The sequence below is a fragment of the Uloborus diversus genome, chromosome 7, assembly GCF_026930045.1.
Source record: "Uloborus diversus isolate 005 chromosome 7, Udiv.v.3.1, whole genome shotgun sequence".
Classification (NCBI taxonomy): domain Eukaryota; kingdom Metazoa; phylum Arthropoda; class Arachnida; order Araneae; family Uloboridae; genus Uloborus; species Uloborus diversus.
Window position 1 is genome coordinate 17,911,110 of NC_072737.1, and position 19,863 is coordinate 17,930,972.

The 19,863-nt window shown below is 35.2% G+C and overlaps 1 protein-coding gene across 1 annotated transcript in view; it reads left to right on the forward strand.

Annotated features, from left to right (window-relative positions):
• LOC129226296 (proteoglycan 4-like) overlaps positions 1-19,863 on the forward strand; it is a 58,622-nt gene that overhangs the window by 24,927 nt on the left and 13,832 nt on the right. Inside the window, exons 6-10 of the mRNA XM_054860900.1 lie at positions 1,060-1,519; positions 5,201-5,435; positions 6,787-7,104; positions 9,387-9,895; positions 10,383-10,661. Of these exons, the coding sequence (XP_054716875.1) occupies positions 1,060-1,519; positions 5,201-5,435; positions 6,787-7,104; positions 9,387-9,895; positions 10,383-10,661 (1,801 nt within the window). The remainder of the gene's footprint in view (positions 1-1,059; positions 1,520-5,200; positions 5,436-6,786; positions 7,105-9,386; positions 9,896-10,382; positions 10,662-19,863) is intronic.

The window sequence follows — 19,863 nt, forward strand, 5'->3', positions numbered from 1 at the left end:
AAAGGGAATTTCAAAACTGAATGGATTTAGTAACCTTCTACATGACAAATACAACTAGTTGTGTTGAAACTAGTCATTTCACATTTGTAGACCTGCCAGAGAGAAAAATGTAAGATCACTCAACTTTAAAAAACAATTTTTTTCAGTGTCATTTTCGAACAATAATAACGCTTATACAATACTGCCATGCTAAGCACAAAAGTCGTATCTGCACTTATTATCAAAATTGAGTTACGGTCACCAGGTGGGTCTTTGTCACATATTTCACCTAAATACGATATTTTGTGGTCATTTGTCAATGGTAAATATTTTAAAAACAATTCTGAAAAAGTTGCATCCGAATCAAACACATGGAGGCACACAACTTTAAACGGCAATTTCTCCTTTTGAACTCATCTGTAGATAGGACTTTTGCGCTTAGCATGGCAAAATAGTTTTGAAACACGTAGAATGTCTTCTTTATGTTTCCTAGTTTTAATTCACCGATAATTTAGTTTCAAAAATCACCACAAGAGAGGTGATAGAGTTTATTTCCGTTTACCAAATGTTTCTTTTAAACCCAACTCCCCCCCCCCTCACTAGTGCAGCCAGAAATACCTTCTGGAGAGTTTTTTTAATGAAAAATATCTTCTGGAGGGTTTTTTTTTTTTTAAATCAAAAATACTTTCTGGGGGGGGGGGGGCTAATGAAAAATACTTTCTAGAAAAAGTTTTTTGATCCAAAATATCTTCCGAAGGGGATTTTTTGATGAAAAATACCTTCCGAAGGGGTTTTTTTTTGATCAAAATAACCCTTTCATATGCATAATTTATACTGTATTATAATTTGTTAAATCCATTTATGTTAAAACCAATGACTCTGGGGAAGTTTTCACACCCCTCCCCCCTGCGTCCCTCTTTTAAGATAAAAACTGCTCGCACTTCCAAAAACTCCTAAAGGATTTTTAAAAAGAATTGTTCATTTTTCAAAAAAAGTTCTCACACACTGCACGATCTATAGTTATTAATAAACATAACCGAAAGCAAATCTCCACAAACTGACAGATCTTTCCGATTTCAGCGTCGGGCCGAGCCCGGTGCCGACCCGCCTGGGCAAGGCCCGCCTCTCCGAGCTTGAGATCCTCATCATCATCTGCCTCCTCCTCTTCCTCTCCCTGCTCACCCTGGGCATCGGGATCGCCTACTTCTGCCTCCGACGCCGGAACATCCGGATCGTCCGGAAGCACACCATATCGTCTGCGCCGCCCTCGCAGATCACCCGGCTGAGCAGCTCCAACCTGCAGGCGCCGCCCTCTTCCCTCCTCTCCTCCGTCCTGGGGCATACGGTCCGCATCCCGCGGGCCGTCCCGTATTCGGCCCCGGGGCTGAGGGCGGCCTCGTCCGAACAGGCCTATGAGGACTATCCGGCAAGCAGTTCCACCGCAGAGACGTCTAGCGGGGAGTTGTCCGAAACCTCGGCCTCCAGTTCGTCCCTAGCTGAAGATAAAGTGGACTCGTCGAGACGTCTTCTCTACAAGAAGGTAAAATGACCTTTTGGAGATTAAAAAAAAAAAAAAACTAAAAACTGTTTAAGTTCATAACTAATTTAGACTCTGAAATTTTTAATTCAAATTATGTTTTTCGCAATCACGAGTTGCGACAGGACTCTACTTATTGGTTACTACCCTACTGACTTGTTTCTAGAAACGGCTGCTATCCCTCCTCTTGGGCGGTTACGTGTGTACAGTTGTGTAAGTGTATGTGTAGGCTTGTGTGTGTGCGTAGACCTGTGTGTATGCTAGTTGACGTGTTGTATGTGTGTTAAGGTATGTGTGTATGTGTATGAGCGTGCGTGTGTGTAGGACATGGATAACCAGGAGATGCGGCTACCGGCAGGAGTCGCGTCTGCAGCGGACGGTAGGGTTGAAAAAGGAACCAAACATCAAGGACGGTCAAGTGAAAACAATTAGCAATCGTGATTGCTCAAAAAATCCGATTTAAATTTTAAAAAATCCGGCTTTTCATGTTTAAAAAAAATTACGAATCCTACTTACAAATGAGCATAGTAAAAGTCACGTTTGAAAGCACGCGTGTCTCAGAAATAAGCACATTTCAGAACATAAGATTGTCTTAAAAATGAGCACATGTCGTCTTAAAAATGAGTACGTGTCCTCTCAAAACCGAGTATGTTTCCTCTTAAAAATGAGCACGTGTCTTTTAAAAATACGACTATGTGACATCTCAAAAATGAGAACCTGCTGAATCATTTCTGAGACGGGGGTGTATCTCAAAAATTAGAACTCCAGTTTCTTAATTCTAAGACAAATTGTCTCGGAGCCATTTTTTTGTGTCTGTTCTAAGAACCTTATTTTAACAGTGTAAGGGTGCCGAAAACGGCCATTGAACATTCTAAGACTTTCTCCTTTTTCATCCAAAATATGAGATTATACAAGGGCAAATGTCTTTATCAGAGCCCAGCAGTGGCGTAGCTAGACCCGACTTTCGGGGGGGGGGTTACTTCTTTTATATGTATCTCTATATATATATATATATATATATATATATATATATATATGTATGTATATATGTATATGTGTATATATATGTGTATATATGTATATATATGTATATATATGTATGTATATGTGTATATATATGTGTATATATATATATATGTGTATATATATATATGTGTATATATATATATATATATATGTATGTGTATATATGTATGTGTGTAATCGCTTGGAATTTTTTCCTTTTCTTCATTTTTTTTTCTTTCTCTTCTCTCTTCTTTTTCTCTTTTTTTTTGAGACTAACTTTTCGGGGGGGGGGGTTTTGTCCCCCAAACCCCCCCCTTAGCTACGCCCCTGGAGCCCAGGGCCGAATTTCTAGCGAAAGTACAGGAGCCCTATAGTTCACAGAGCGTGTTTTTGTTCTTAAATAGGCTGAACTTCGTCTAAAATGTTAAAATTTACATTAAACTGAAAAGTGTTGGAGTTCAGCTCCAGCGAGCTCCCATGCAAATGAAGCTCTGTCAGAACCAGACTCTAGGGATTACTCGATTTATCCTAAATACTGGATTCGAGCTGACCTATCAGCCATTTTGGTGGTATCCGGATTTGTTCAAAAGCGTTAACTCTTAGTTCTCGTATTTCACCAATATCAGCCTTTATCAGGAAGAAAAGTATGCGCATTTCTAACTTCAAAATGACGACCTGTGTGTTAGTGTGGCTTCAGCTTATCCTATTTAGAACATGCACAATATTTTTGGTTTTGTGAAAAGACGACTGAAAGAATTGCCTTCCAGTTTGAAAAGGATGGTAACTCCATTTACAATTGTTGTGACTGGTTGAGTAGGCGCTCTTTCAGCAATTTATAACGAGCTATTAATTGAGAGATTTTTTTTTTCTTATAAGAAATATTATCTTCTTCGTTTGCAAATCACTACTTCCATGCAAAAGCCGCAGTACGACTGAAACTTGCTGTATAGCCGTAGGCGTGATAAGTCTGAAAAGGCGAAATAAAGAATTTTCTTAAAAAATAGAAACATGTAATTTCAAAAAACAAAAATTTTTAGTTTAAAAATTTTCCGAACATCAAGTATGACTTAACCAAATGTTTAGCGTAATAGGTTAGATTGGCAAAACTTATGCAATTTAAACTAAATTGCAAATTTTTTTTTTTTGGTAACTGTTGCATGTAGTCGCTTTCTCTATTGGTTTAAAAGAAAGAACTGTGCTTATTTCTTATTGGAAGAGACATTTGCAGCTTTCCACGGAGTTCGCGAAATCTCTTCTTTAATCCACCATCGGACTTTGGAGAAAGCTTATTGCTATTTGAGAAACATCATTGGATGCTGAAAATCTGCCCTCTATTCTATTTAAAGAGCCGCAGTCTTGTTTATCGGGCTTCACTACTTTTCTCTATGTCTTGCTGTATGTGTGTCCCCATGTTTCGTATTAAACGTATTTGTTTATGTTCAGCTGTCTGAATCTCTGCTTTACACAACCTTTCAACAGTAACATTTTCGAAAACAGCAGCAAGGCAAATTAGTATCCTTGAAGGAAAATTTAAGGTGGAAAATGGTTTAGTGAGATGAGTCCTCGAAACTCAACCGTGAATTTGGATAATTTCAGTAGTAAAACGGCATTGTTTCACGCCGTACGTTTTTAAAAGAACAAAGCACTGCATTTCACTATATTGTAATACATTCTGATTGTATTATGATACTAAATTATACAAAAAATTTTTGATTAAAAATTTTCTTCAACATCACCCATCTGTTGATCATTGCAAAATGCCTTCATAGAAGACTTCAAAAGTCTTCAAAACGATCCTATTTCGGTGAACTAAGACCTTTTATAAATCTGTTACAGAAAGTCATGGAAATAAGCGCACGAGTTATCGTTTACAGGGTTCAATCATTAGTCAGGCAGAAAATGTTATTGATCTGGGTATCTTAATAAATCAGGACGTCAAGTTTAGTCAACAGTGCAGCATTGAAAGTAACAAAGTCAACAGAATGCTTAGGTTTATCAATAGATCTATTTCAAATAAATCTAAGAAAGTTCTTCTGCCTTTATATAGGAGTTTAGTAAGACCTCATTTGGAGTACGCTGTTCAGTTTCTTATCTGAAAAAAGATATTTTTGTATTGGAAAGGGTTCAAAGAAGGGTAAGAGGATTTTCAAATTTAGAATATGATACCATACTTAATAGGCTTAATATGTATAGCCTGGAGCAACGAGGGGACATGATTCAGTTGTTTAAATTTATCGAAATGAATGATGTTAATGGATTAAATTTTGGCACAAAAAGCAGGACTAGCGGTCATTGTTTTAAGTTATTCAAATCTCAGGCTAACCTGGAAATAAGGAAAAACTGCTACTTTAGTAGGGTCGTGAGCACTTGGAACAGCTTACCGGAAGAGGTAGTAATGAGCAAGGGGGTGGATAGCTTTAAGAGGGCCATTGATCTTCATTGAGGACTAATAAATTGACTAGGACCAGCCTAGCTAGGTCAAGAGCCTGTTGCTGGTCGTCACATTTGTATTTGTCATGTGTTTTTCCTTAGGATTGGTAGGGAACCAGATATTAGCCTTTCTCGAAAGCAAAAAAAGTAAATTTTGTAAAAAACCTCGACATAGGTCCTTTTCGAAGACCCTTAGTCAATTGTTTCCCCTTCAATTGCACATCAGTCTAACAAATATCTCGTTTCCAGGCTGGTCCGAGGTCTTTCCTTTTCATTCCAAAAGCCATCCTCCGCAAGACGAGTCCTCGGAGGTGGCCGTCCGTCCACCACACCCACTCGAAAATTGCGAGACCATCGGAAAGGGAGGACCAGATAGTCACCACAGTGTTGGGATCCGAAGTCCCTCTGGTGGAGGAAGACCAATACTGGAGGTTAGACGAAACAGAAGAGGACTCTGACGTCCATACAACATTCCAGAAGAAAGGTAAAGTATTCGAAAGTTATCTCCCCTTCGTGACGTACTGGAACCGGTAGTTAACAGGCACGTTCTGATAGAGCTGCCGAACAATGAAAACTAATAAAAACATCCTATGAACACTAACCACCCACGTCATCAAATCAACCAACCGGTGCAAGCGATTGCTCTATTCGAACATTATAACATGAATAGCAGGACCTAATTACTGAATGTAAACTTTAGTTTCTCCTCCGAATTTTCAGAGGGTTCAGAACGGAATAAAGAATTGTTGTTACAAATTCCCCTTTTTGATTTTAAGCGCATTTTCAAAGGAAAAGCGGACGTTAAGACTGATTAAATAAAAAATATTGGAAGAACTTTTTAAAATGAGGACAAACGGGGACAAATTTTATAAAATGTTGTCGCCACAAAGTATTTTAAAATGTAGAGTTTAGTTCAACGCCAAAATCAAATCAGCTTTTGCAGCCTCTGAGGTCTACATATGGTTCAATTTTTGTGTGAATCCTTGTTTTACTTCTTGAGAGATAGCATTCTCAAAATAAGGAGATAAAATGTTATATTGCTCTCTTCTGTTTGAGCTATTGCCGCCAAAATCAAATCAGAACCTGTAACCTTTTAAAATCTAGCTATGGACCAACTTTTGTCTCAATTCACCTATTATTTACCGAGATATACTCACGCATAACAAACATAACGTTCAATTGCTCTACCCCTTGGAGACATTGGCGTCAAAAACTAATGGGGCACTAATTCTCATAAGGGTACATACACATTGTGATATAAAAATAACTGGAATTTTTAGTGTGTTGGAATAAAGATAAACTTTTTAAAGCGTATTACCACGCTTACTTCATTCTATCACTAAACAATTCGGTTATTTTTAGACCACACTGTGTATGTGTATAAATTTTCGCCTGATTACATGCAGTAGCTTTGCACTACAGAGCTCACAAAAAAAAAAAAAGGTCATGCGCAAACCAACACTCACACACACACACACACACACACACACACACACGGGTATTTTCCAAATGGGATCAAAATGGATTCAACACACCTCAAAACGTCTAAATCCATTGAAATTCAAAGTTCGAAAATTTTCACAAATTCAATCTCTTCTTTTTAAAGTTAGATAAAGAAGAAAGTAAAAACTTAAACTTAACAGAAAATCGGATACTTTTTTTGCATTAAGAACGAGAAAAATTAATAGCAATAAAGAGTTGAAGAAAAGAATAATTTCGGAAATGACTGATGTTGTTGACAGTCATTTGATTGTCACTTTTCAATAAATGAAAACTTTTTAAAGTATACGTTTCTAGTATTGATATTGATTAAAACAATTTTGTTTCATTTGCAGTAATGGATTCCATCAGCGAGAGCCCCGTCCCGGTTTACGCTCAAGTAGAGAAACCCAAGAAAGTATCGTCTGCGAGAGATAAATCTCCCTTGGCGGGCAAATCCGAAGTCATCCCTCCGAAGCCCACGACTGTCAGCACACCAGCAGTCAGCAAGACGACCGAAGAAGTGACGAAGAATACTACCGTCACGACGTCTGTTCGTCGGGAAGTGAAAGAAACAGTGCTGTCGGCAACGAAACGAGCCACCTCCGCAGAGCCTACAACCAATAAAGACAAGCAGGTGTCGACACAGTCCAGTGGCAAACCTCTTGTCCATCGTAAGGATAAGTTTTTAACCTTCTGATGGTCCATGAACGCGAAATTTGGTCATCAACGACTTCAGGGATGACCAGCAACCAGCCACTGCTCAAGCTAGGCTGGTCCTAATCAAATTATTAATCCCCAGTGGAGATAATAGGCCCTTTAAAAGCTACCTACCCTTTGATTTAAAGGCTTCTTTTTAAGTTGTTCCAAGTGCCTGAGCCTGATTAAAGTAGTAAATTTTCCTCGTTTCCAGATTAGCCTCAGATTTAATGACCTTTGGTCCTCCCTCTATGCAAAAATTTAGTTCATCGTCTTCCGTCATTTTGATAAATTTAAACAACTGAAACATGTCCCTTCCCCCTCTGACTCTCCTTGGACATATTAAGCCTGTTAGGTTTGATATCCTAATTTAAATCTGCAAGTCCCCTTTGTAGCCTAGTAGTCTTCCTTTGAACCCTTTCTAGTAAAGTATGTAATCTTTCTTATACAAAAATTAAGACGGTTTAAGTTTTTGCATGTTCGTATTTGTTGAAGAAGTAAATCATTTCATCCTCTAATTTTCATATGTATAAAGACAATCGGGTCTTATTTTGAGAACCTTGAAACAAGGTATAGTTGATTTTAAATACCACTGTCCGAAATGTTAAGGCACATCCACCACAGCACACTCTGAAAACAAACATTTCATTAAAATAGGCTAATTATTCAGCCAGCGATTTAGTTATAGAGCAAGAGCCAATGAGCACCAGACCCGGCCCAAAACTTTCTGCGTAAGCACATCAAAGCAGGTGAGAAAGGTTTACTATTATTTAAGCTGAGATCCGCGGCTTTGGCAGGAAACAGGTAGCAAAATGTGCGTCAAAAACTAAACATCATAGAGCGATCTCCACTCGACATCTCAGATTTGAACGAAATTTTATGAGGGTGCAGAGATGCCTTTGAAACTAACCTATACAATCTTCAATCTAGACTAAACGATTTCTCTAAAGCTGTAATCTTAGTTGACTCCAGAACAGCTATCCAAGCAGTTACAAAGATCCAAATCACTGAATTAAATATCATCTCAGAAATTAAAAAGAATGGGATTCTTCTATGAGCTGCAAACAAGACCATTACCTTTCAGTGGATTCCCTCACACGTGAGCATCCATTGAAACGAAAGGGCTGACTCCCTGGCCAAGCGAGATTCTCTAGATCGCCAAGTGAACGGTCCTATTAGTGAGTCACTTACTCGTTTCTGCAAAAACAGATCGACTTACGGTAGTAAACAAGGTCAGCCCTTTTAAAGGCTCTCTACAGGCCATGATTGCCTGGCTGAGCACCTCCACAAGATAGGCAACTTAACATTTAATCCCTGTCTAATTTGTGGTTCTGGCAACATGAATGCTGCTCATCTCCTTTCCTGCTAGAAACTTGACCCAACTGATCAAAAACTAAAATTACTCGGAAAGCTTTATTGGTTGGTTGTCATGGACTTCCAGAAGTGACTTTCTTTTTGACTCTGTACTATTGTGAAATCCTTTACTTTATAGATTTTTTTTTATTTTAAACTATTGCTTTTGTTGTATATTCAATTGTTTATTGTAGTTACTTTTGCTTTTCTTGGCTGCCTTTTATATGGATCAATATCTTCCTGAATAAAGCCATATATAACAACACACTAACATATACAAATTTTCAGTTTCCAAGACCCAAATATTGAAGATCTAGGATTAATGAAAAAAAAAAGGACCATAAGATGGTGGATCAGCTTTGTGGAACGAATTGCATATTTAGGCTGATCCGCCATTGGAGGTCATTTTGGAGCCCTTTTTTTTCTTTTTGATGTGTCCTAGATCCTCATGATTTGTGTCTTTGAAGCTGAAAATGTACAAAGGTTAGTTTCAAAGACATGTCTACACCTCTCTAAAACGTCCTCTAAATCGGAGATGGTTTGACGGGGACCACCAGGTCAAATGACGGAATGAATCTATGATGTTTAGTTTTTGCAGTAATTTTCCTAACCTTCGCTGTTTCCAGTCAGAGCAAACGCGACTCAAATTAACTTAATTTCTGTAGTGTGCTTGCAAAAAATTTTTAGGCCTTTATACTATGACGCAGGTTTGGCACTCATGTGCTGTTGGAGTATTATGCCTGCCCTATTTAAACACCACAAAAACATTCTTCATGAACGAACTTAGTTTTTTTACTTACATCATTTCTGCTTATAACATAACGACGAAGGAAAATAAACCTACAATGTTCGATACGTTTGTGACGGTACATGACTGCTACAAATGATAATATTTTCTTCATAGATCCTACTACCACGCAGCAACAAATCGCTCCATCGCCAAAGAAGCTTTTGATCCGAGATGTGGCCGATGTCTTCGTCACCACCACAGTAGAGACTGAGTCCAGAGAACTCAAAACTAAGACCACCAAAGACACGATCCAGTCCAGGAGGCGCAGACAACAGGATTTTCCAGAAATAAGCCCGCCTCCAAATCCACCACCATTTCCCGAACATTTGCTTTCAAAACCAATCAGTCCGGTATCTCCAGAGCTTGTCGAACCGTCTGAATTGACGAAGAAGTCTTCGCCTCCAGAGGTGTCTGATTCAGCAAGGACTTCGCCATCAACAGATGGATGGAACGTGGTCATCCGGCAAAAGAAACCACCACCGTCAACATTGGAGGAACAGGGGACAGATTTGGATTCTATGGAACAAAATGAAGATACAGCAGGAAGAGAAGATGGCACCCTTTCCAAACCTCAGTTTGATGTAAAAATCCGCACCATACCACCAACAGAGATCGATTCCAAAGTAAGCTTTACATATGAGTGTAAATAAATCATTTTTTTTATCCTCCCGAAGAACGGGGGCAGAATTTTTTTAATCACTATTTAGTGTTACTATTATGACGTTTTAAAAATATTTGCTGAAACGATGTCATATTTTTAAGCAAATAAAACTGACTATGTGCCCAATTTGTTCGTAATAAATACCGAAAAAATAAAAATGCTTTGAAAATTTTGTGCACATTTCAAAATCAAGTCGAAAAAAAATAAATAAATAGCAATCTGATGCATTTAAAAAGTCAATAAACAACTATCGATTGTAACGACTAATGAAGTTAAAGTAAATAATAATCAGCTCAAAGCAGTTTCGCATGCTTCATGCATTTGTTTCAGAAATATGGAATAAGATTTAGTGAATTTCAAATTTGAAAAAGTATTTTTCAGCTAATTTAATACTTTTTTTGTGAGGAATTCATAAAGATATGTTTTCAGACAAATATGTCTTTTCACAGCCGCCTGACGAAATGATAGCCATTCCTCCTTTGGAAATGCCTCAAACTGTTAGCAGACTCAAAGAGGCTCTTATGTCTGGAAATCAGCTGGAATCGAAATCTCCGCCCACAGTAAGAGCTGCAGAGAAGAGACTGTTTCCCAAAGCCACGCCCAAAGCTGCCCCCTCTCAACGGACGGTCCGCTGGATGGACGAGCCAAAGGAGTCGGAAGGTTCTACAGACAGTAGTTCCGACAGCTTTCACTCGGCCGAAAGTCTGAGGGAAAGATCTTCATCTGAGGTCAGAAAACCATCCTTTCTCAAAATAATATATTTTTTTCATTCATTTGCACAACATCAAACTTTTTGATTTGAGATCGGACTGCAAAAGTTTACATGTTTATGCTTTTTCTCTACAAAGGAGGAGTATTACTAGCGCAGTAAACAAGGTGGCACAAACTCAAATGGAAGATTATTATTAACGTAATAAACTGGTGTGCTCACGAGAGGAATCATGGCACAAACTATGCCGTTTAGGTTTTTAGGGAAGTTGTCTAGAACGTCCTAGTCTCTTTTGGTTGTACCATAGGCTTTGGGGAGGGGTAGCAGCCTTGTAATAAATTATAGCTGTGTTACTCAACAAAATATATTCATGAAAACCTGAAAGTTGTGGATTAGATTGTTGGTTATTGTTTACATCATCTGTCAAATGACATCTCATTTACTTAATGTATACTAAAGATCTGAGATGCATCAGTTAATATTTTAAATGAAATGAAAGATCCAAGATTTTTGAAATCGGGTATTATAACCTTTCGTTTGAGTTCGATTTTACCCACAAATCAAGATGCAAAATTTTGCAGCTGGCTCTTGGACTATTTCAAGAAAAAGTTGAAAGCTACATCATCACTGGCAAAATTGAAAGAGGATAGCTAGTCAATCCATATCTATACGCCAATTTAGTTGGCGAAAAAGGATGATTTATTGAATGTAATTTAAAAGGGGTAAAACTGAAAATTGCCGTAAGATAGAGAAATAGTTCAAGTGAGACCATTATCACAAATGTTCAATGTGACTTCTTTTCGTTACTCTGCAAAAGTTCCATCGGTAAATCAGCTCCCCATTACCACAGATTTGCCAGCATGTTTCAGTTGATTTAAATTTATTGAAATGCAGATTTTGTAACAGATCAAGTGTACACTCCGCCACTTCCTGAGCCCTGCATCCATTCCTAAACTAAAATCCAGAATCTGCACTGCAATCACAGCAATTAATTTGGTGGACAGAATACATGCTGGTTTACTGGTGAATTTGGAGCAAGAACGAATTTACCGATGGGACATCTTCAGAGTAAGGAAAGGGGTCAAAATTCATGCTAGAATTTCTTTGCTAGCATAGCGTTACATGCTTATTCCCAGCAAGTAAAACAGCATAAACTAGCATGAATTTTTGCTAGTTCTAGCAGACTTGCTAGCATGCCATGCACTGTTTTGGCCCACTTTTTATGCTAGCTAGCAAAGGACTTGCTAGCATGCCATGCACTGTTTTGGCCCACTTTTTATGCTAGCTAGCAAAGGACTTGCTAGCATGCCATGCACTGTTTTGGCCCACTTTTTATGCTAGCTAGCAAAAGACTTGCTAGCATGCCATGCACTGTTTTGGCCCAATTTTTATGCTAGCTAGCATAAAATTTCTAGCTTGTGTTGCTTGAATGAGTTGCTATTCTAGCAATAATTGACTAGCACCACTTGCTGCTATTCTAGCAGTAATTGACTAGCACCACTTGCTGCTATTCTAGCAGTAATTGACTAGCACCAGATGCTATTTTTTCATTGCTAGATACCATTCATTGCTTTTTTTTTAGCTTTTCTAGCAAGATTTCTACCACATGTTGCTTTAATTTTTTGCTAGTTCTAGCAGACTTGCTAGCATGCCATGCACTGTTTTGGCCCACTTTTAATGCTAGCTAGCATACAATTTCTAGCTTGTGTTGCTTGAATAAGTTGCTAGCCTAGCAGCAATTACTATCACTACTTGCTGTTATTCTAGCAGTAATTTACTACCACCGGGTGCTAATTTTTCTTTGCTAGCAACCATCCAGAGCTTTTTTTTAGCTTTTCTAGCAAGATTTCTACCATGTGTTGCTTTAATTTTTTGCTAGTTCTAACAGAAGTGCTGGCATGCCATGCACTGTTTTGGCCCACTTTTAATGCTAGCTAGCATACAAATTCTAGTTTGTGTTGCTAGAATAAGTTGCTAGCCTAGCAGCAATTACTATCACCACTTGCTGCTATTCCAGCAGAAATGTACTACCACCAGATGCTATTCTTTCTTTGCTAGCAACCATCCATTGATCGTTTTTAAGCTTTTCTAGCAAGATTTCTACCATGTGTTGCTTTAGTTTTTTGCAGACGTGCTAGCATGCCATGCACTGTTTTGGCCCACTTTTAATGCTAGCTAGCATACATATTCTAGTTTGTGTTACTAGAATAAGTTGCTAGCCTAGCAGCAATTACTAGCACCACTTGCTGCTATTCTAGCATAAATGTACTACCACCAGATGCTATTCTTTCTTTGCTAGCAACCATCCAGTGCTCTTTTTTTAGCTTTTCTAGCATAAGATCTCTACCATGTGTTGCTTTAATTTTTTGCTAGTTCTAGCAGAAGTGCTGGCATGCCATGCACTGTTTTGGCCTACTTTTAATGCTAGTTAGCATACAAATTCTAGTTTGTGTTACTAGAACAAGTTGCTAGCCTAGCAGCAATACTAGCACCACTTGCTGCTATTCTAGCAGTAATTTACTACCACCAGCTGCATTTTTTTCCAGTTACCTTCCATATCAGTTGCTTTCCTAACATGATTTTAAAAATCTGATGCTTTTAGTTTAGGCTTTTCTACCATTCTTTTCTCGTATTGTTTTTATGTTTTAGAACTTTTTTTTTTGTTGGCTGCTGGTAAGATAACTTTATTTATACTTCTTCAAAATTTCCCCAAATTATACTTCTCAGTGTCGGCTTTTTCATATTGTCAACATTAAAAGTTAAAAATTAGTTTTTGAAAAACTTTTAAATGTGTACATTTCTTATTGAAAAATCTACAATAATCTTCCTGAAAATAAAAACATGCCTCTTTTCATTTAATGTTTGCTTACGTTTTTAGCTCCAGAAGGCTGGAACTTTATTTGTTTTGATTATTAATCAATTCATAATTTGTTGAACTGTAAAATATCCTTGTTTGAAATTCCCCTACAAAAAATTATTTGGTTTTCTATTTAAAAAAAAAAATTTTGTATTTACTTTTGAATTCTAGTTTTGAAGAAGAAATGAAAATTAACCATTTTTTTTGTTCTTTTGAACTACTCCTGGTCTTTATTACTGCTATGTGTATATGACTTTGTAACATGCATATAATACATTTGCACTGTACTCTCAGATCATTATCTTGAAGCTTAGTGAGTAGCATCCCCATAAAAAAGGCAGAGTTGTATAACACTTCCTCTCCTTTTTGTGAAGATTATTTTTATGTATGAAACAATTTTTTTGTATATTCATTAAAATATCAATAATGAAACTAATAATGCTGCATTACAGCAATTAAAAATATATATATTTAAAAAATAATAAAAAGGTTCATGTAAAAAGTAATTAACGTTTAAATAGTAACTGTTAACAATTTTTTTAAATTTCAACCTTCATGTATTCTTTTATTATATTGGAGCTTAATAAATAACTTTTAAATATTCTTATCACAAACACTAAGTTATCAAATCCATCCTCTATTTCAGGATTTCACAATGCACATTTAATGTAAATTATTTAGTAATGATTTGCATTGTTTATTGTTTCTTTTGTTCTAAGATGACCTGTAGAAATTTTACCTTACAAAAATGCTGCATTAGGCCTGAAAAAAATCGTTTAACAACATATCAGTATCTACTTATCAGTAAATCAATAAAATTAGTGTCGGTCTTGTTATACACATATGGGATTTTATTCAGCATGTTGAACTCAATCTAAAAAAAGACTAAAAAATATACACACCAATTTATAAGAAGAAACATTTATTTCTGAAACAAGTAATACAGAAAATATATATATTATAACGGGAAAAAGATAACTCATAATCATGAAGAGCCAGAAGTTACACCACTTAACTTTTCTGCACCTTTTGCCAATCCTAGATAGATAAAAGAAACATATGAAAACAAACAATTAATTCAAATGCCTTGAAGTATAATTATAAAGGGATGAGTGGATGGGGAGGGGATGAAACAACTTAACTTTCTGAAAGTTTATTTCCTTTCAGCCCCCCCCCCCCAAAAAAAAGAACATGTTTTGTACCTAACAACATTTGGCTATCTTTAACAAATAAATTTGCGAAATTGCAATAAATATCTCAAAAAAGTATTTGTTACAGCCCTTATTAATAATCATTACACAATTAGAAAAATCATGACGCTTATTGTTTGCTGCATGTACAAGCAATGTACTTCCATGCTTCATAAATATTGGGGGGAAAAATGCGATGAAGTTTTCTCTGTTTCATTAACATGGTTACCACTCAAGTCCGGGGGGGGGGGGATATTTCAAGTGTTTCCCCTATATGAATATGCAGTTTTAAAATGAAAGAACACTAATATTAACATTTATTTGCTGATAGCTTCATTACAGGGGGGAAAAACAATTAAGCATAAGTAAAGAAAAATTTATCATATTTGAAATAGCAGCATGGTAACTGACATTTAGGCCGAACTTTTTATTTAAAAAAAACTTTTAACCATGTATTGCTTACATCTTAAAAGGAAAAAGTTAAACTGAACAGAATAGACAACTTATCTCAATCTCTTTGAATTAATTTTGTACAATTCAAGCTATATGTCAATAAAAACATAATGTAACCTATTGTTCTTATGATAGACATTTTAATATTTACTTAGGTATAAAAAAATGTAATTTTTTATTTCATTTTCATTATTTATTTATTTTGTAGTTAATATATTTAGACATTGCGTTTAGCAACTTAAATTTCTAAAATTGGGAATTTCTATTGGAATAGTAAAATTTCCAATTTTAATAGAAATTTTTAAAGTTCCCTGAATTTTCCCTGTCTAAAATTTAACTTATATGAGTACAAAATTTAAATAGGAAGCCAAATATTTCAGTATTTTGTTAAAATTATAAACCATCTAATGTTGTCTAAAACCTTCGAAACAGAGATTTCTATCGCATCAGCTGCTGCATTGAGAAAGGAGATAAGATGCTTTTTGTGGTAAATTGTAAGATTAATTTAATATGATAATTTCCAAATTATCATATTAAATAATTTCCAAATTTCCCCTAATCAAAAGGTAAATAAGTATTCCAAGAAGGCACTTTATATCACCACAAAGAATTTTTTAGTACAATAATTCAGTACACTTGGGTTGTTATATTATTGAAGTGATATAACAGTAAAATTGAACTACCATCATGTTGAGAGTTGAACTCAAATGCGAAATATAAAAAACCCAGGATTTTGTTCAAATTAGCCGTTATTCGTAAGAATCGTGAATGAGTGATAACTGTGAAAAAAAAGAAATGCTTTTAAAAATATTACTACTAATACCTATTGTAATCTAATTAGTCGTACATTCAGAAAGTTGTACATACATTTGAAAAAGGAAGGTGATAATGGATAATCGCTGAATAAGTTGCAATTTATATAAGTTGAAGATTTATCTTTAAGTAAATTGAAATGCCCCACAGGTAAACAAATGGACGGGCCTTTAATTTTTTTCTCAATATACAATGATGCTTCTACTACCTTACAAAATGTTGTATTATTTCTTAAAAAGGAAATTACAGCATTTAATCATGAACACTTTAAGTAAAGAAGTCAAATTTTTGTTCATCTGAGCCAAGACTTTCAATCAGTGGTGTTTCCATAGGGTATACTCCATATGCCCTCAAGCTTCAAAAATTTTCAAATTATGCATATGATCGCATACACATACTGTGTATAGTGGATTTACCGGGAGTTTTACCCTCAGAAAAATTGATGGTAACATCACTGCTTTCAATTTAATGTATGTATTATAATGAAATTTTTAATTTAAATAACTAAACTTAACCTTATTAAACAAGTTCAACTGTATTTGACATGCTGACTCTTGAGACACATTGTTTTAGATTAAAATACACTGATTAAGACAAATAGCATCAAATTCAAATATTGCTAAAGAAAAAAAAGATAACAGCACTTCACTGACATGTGCAGGACACTAATATGAATAAGAAAATAATAATCCAATGACTGGGAATACGATTCAAAGTTAACAAACTCAAAAACACAAGGAAATAAAGAATTAAAAAATAAAAAAGATGTATTCAATTTTTACAATCTACACAACTATAATTAAGATAAAATCTACTGAAATACAAAATTCCACTCTAATTTGTATAGCGGATAAAATTTAATAGATTGTTATAATATCGAGAGTAATCGAGCAAATCAGATTGTAAAACCTCAACACCAAATATTGTATCACAAAAAATATAATTGCACTGAATACCATATTCTGCAGAATAAATACCAAATACTTGTTGAAATTTTTTTTTGCTTACATTTTACAGCAATTCAAAATTGAAAATATTAATCCATTTTGGGTAATGTAAATTAATCTACAATAAATATAATTATTACTAATCATTTCAAAAGAAAAAATAAATTAATACTGTAAATGGCTAATTTGGTTTATGTTTATCTGCTTCCGCATAAATGGATAATTACTTTCTTTCCTGATATACAATTTGGTAACTGTTAATCACGATAATATGTTATGTCATGCTGTTTCCTTACAAATACAAATCCAAGTTGCTTAAAATATCAATAAATTACATTTCTTTCAAGTAATTTTTCTGATCTGTCAATCTTTTTGGTAACTGATAAAGTGTTATTCAGGATTGGGTTTAGGACAGACAGGTGGTTTTTAGTCTATAACTGACAACCAAGTGTTCTCCTTTCTTTTTCTTAGCTGTGTATTTTACATAAAAAGTTAAGCAATAAATTGATTTTGCATATTTATAACTACAACTTAACATTATGATTTTTTTTTCTGGCTAGTGTGCAATAGTTTTTAAAGCAGTTAGTACGGCTAATGTAATGTGTCATAAGATTTTAAAATTTAACATATATACGTTTTCTTTTTACATTAAATTTACTTTAGATAAAATTAATAAGTAAAAATGTTGTATTGTGATTTTTTCGATAGTAACTTTCATGTATAAAAAAACATGTTCGTTTACGAATTGTCGAATATTTAAATGTTTGTTTGGTTGCAAAATATTGAATTGTGTTGGAACTGAATATTCGGTTAGTAGGGTCAGGTGGGGTAAAATGGGTAAACCCATGGCCTACTTTTGGATTTTGACTCAAATATTTTTGTCAAAATATTTTGTTTCTTTTTTTTTGTGTTATGTATACATGACATATGTTATGAGTAGAATTAAATGATTTTCATACATAATTTGATAAAATTTATTTTTTGAGAGGAGTGTCGTTTTCTATACCCATTTTACCCCATGCAGGTGAAAATGGGTAGCCTGTGGGGGTAAAATGGGTATTATAAAGTCTAAAGAAGCGATAAAAACGCATACTATTTGTTCATTGCAGTGTGATAATCTAGACTTAAGAGTCAGTTAACAAAATTTAACTATTTAATTTAAAAAAAATAGTGCTAACAGTAAATTTGACAAAATATTAATAAGGTTTTCTTTCAATGCATGATATCCATACTTGTCATTCTTAAAAAAAAGTAATGGCCTCTATAGTTTTATTCTGGTCCATTAATTTTTTTTTTATTATTTGATGTTTTTTAATGAAACCCATGTTGTCTACATCAGGAAAAATAAAAAAAAAAAACTCCCATCTCGGATTTCTAAAAAATATTTCATCTGATAATATTTCCCTCAACTAGGGGAGGGCAGGCAGGGCTACCGCCCCCGGGGACCCCGCAATAAAGGTTTTACAAAACATCCTAACTTTCAAGGGCCAAAAAAATCAGATATATATATATATATATATATATATACATATAAAAATATAAGGATATATATCAAAGTATCAGATATTTCCGAAACTATGATGATCTTTTCGAACCCTGATTAGGGGCTTCCACTGCTTCGTTGTCCCCACACTTCCAAATCTGGCCCTGCCCTCAACAGCCATATATTTGCCGATAAATTCTTTCTTGCTTGTTTCCTCTAGGCGTAATATTTATACCCAGGCACCTGTGGTTAAACTTTGCTTCATAAGCATATTTTTAGCAGTTTCTATTCCAGATACTTCCTCTGAATGGAATCTTTCTTTTCCCACTATTTTTATTTTCTTGTTTTTTAATTCATTATTTTTTTCAATTTCAACTCTTAGCCTTTCTAAAACATCTTTGTCAATATTTCCTGTATTTGCTAGCATACATTTAAGTTGTTTTAAATAACTCATGCAGGTAGTTGTCAAATCTGAAGCTCTTGTTGAAATTACAGACAATATTGCACTTTTCAAATCTTTATAAGGTGACAAAATGGTGCTTTGTGACGTATATTTTTTTGGATTGAAACGAGGATGAGTTCTGAGAATTTAAAGGTGCATTAGAGAAATTGGTAGCATCTGATTGCAATCAAATACAAATGTGAAGACCAGCAACAGGCTGGGCCCAGCATATTCTGAAGAAATTGTTATTTTGTGCGCAGGTGCACACAAGCTTTAGAATAAGTATACCGCTGGGTTCTTATTATTTGTTATGATGGAGCGAAGTTTATTTCATAAAGTCATGACATTGCATACTTTTCTGTTTAAATCATTTTAAATTAACCACAAATGAATTAATATTCATTTCAAGGAAAATATACTGAATCTTTTAAAACAACTTGCTGGAATGATAAGCCTAACCATATACCCATTTTCAAAAGATGAGATTAAAAATATAAATTTTTCTGAGCAATCACGATTACTTATTGTTCTCACTTGACTGTTTTGAATTCCTATCATTTTACCCCCCCCCCCCCCCCCGCACCATCACCGTCGAACGGCTGCTCACGATGCTGCTCCTATAGGGAAAGCCATCTCCAGGTTGCATCCGTGTCCTGCACACACGCGCATACATACACAACTACACACACGCACACATACACTTATATCAGCACACAGACACAAACACACATACCCCCCTACACCACATGCCTACACACAAACACACGTCTACATACACACCCGTGATTGCAAAAAACATAATTTGAATTTATGATGTCAAAATTCGAATTAATTTTTTTCTATTTTTTAATATTTCTTTTTTTTTTTCTTTACTGTAAGTTGAATCAGCAACAAAAATGCCCAACAAAAGATATTATGACACAGTAATAAAAATTTCTAAAAAATCAGGACCTGGAGATAGAAGTTTAAGTAGACAACAGGCGGCTTGAATTTATCTACTTCAATTTAAAGTGTTACCTCTCACTAAAAAATAATC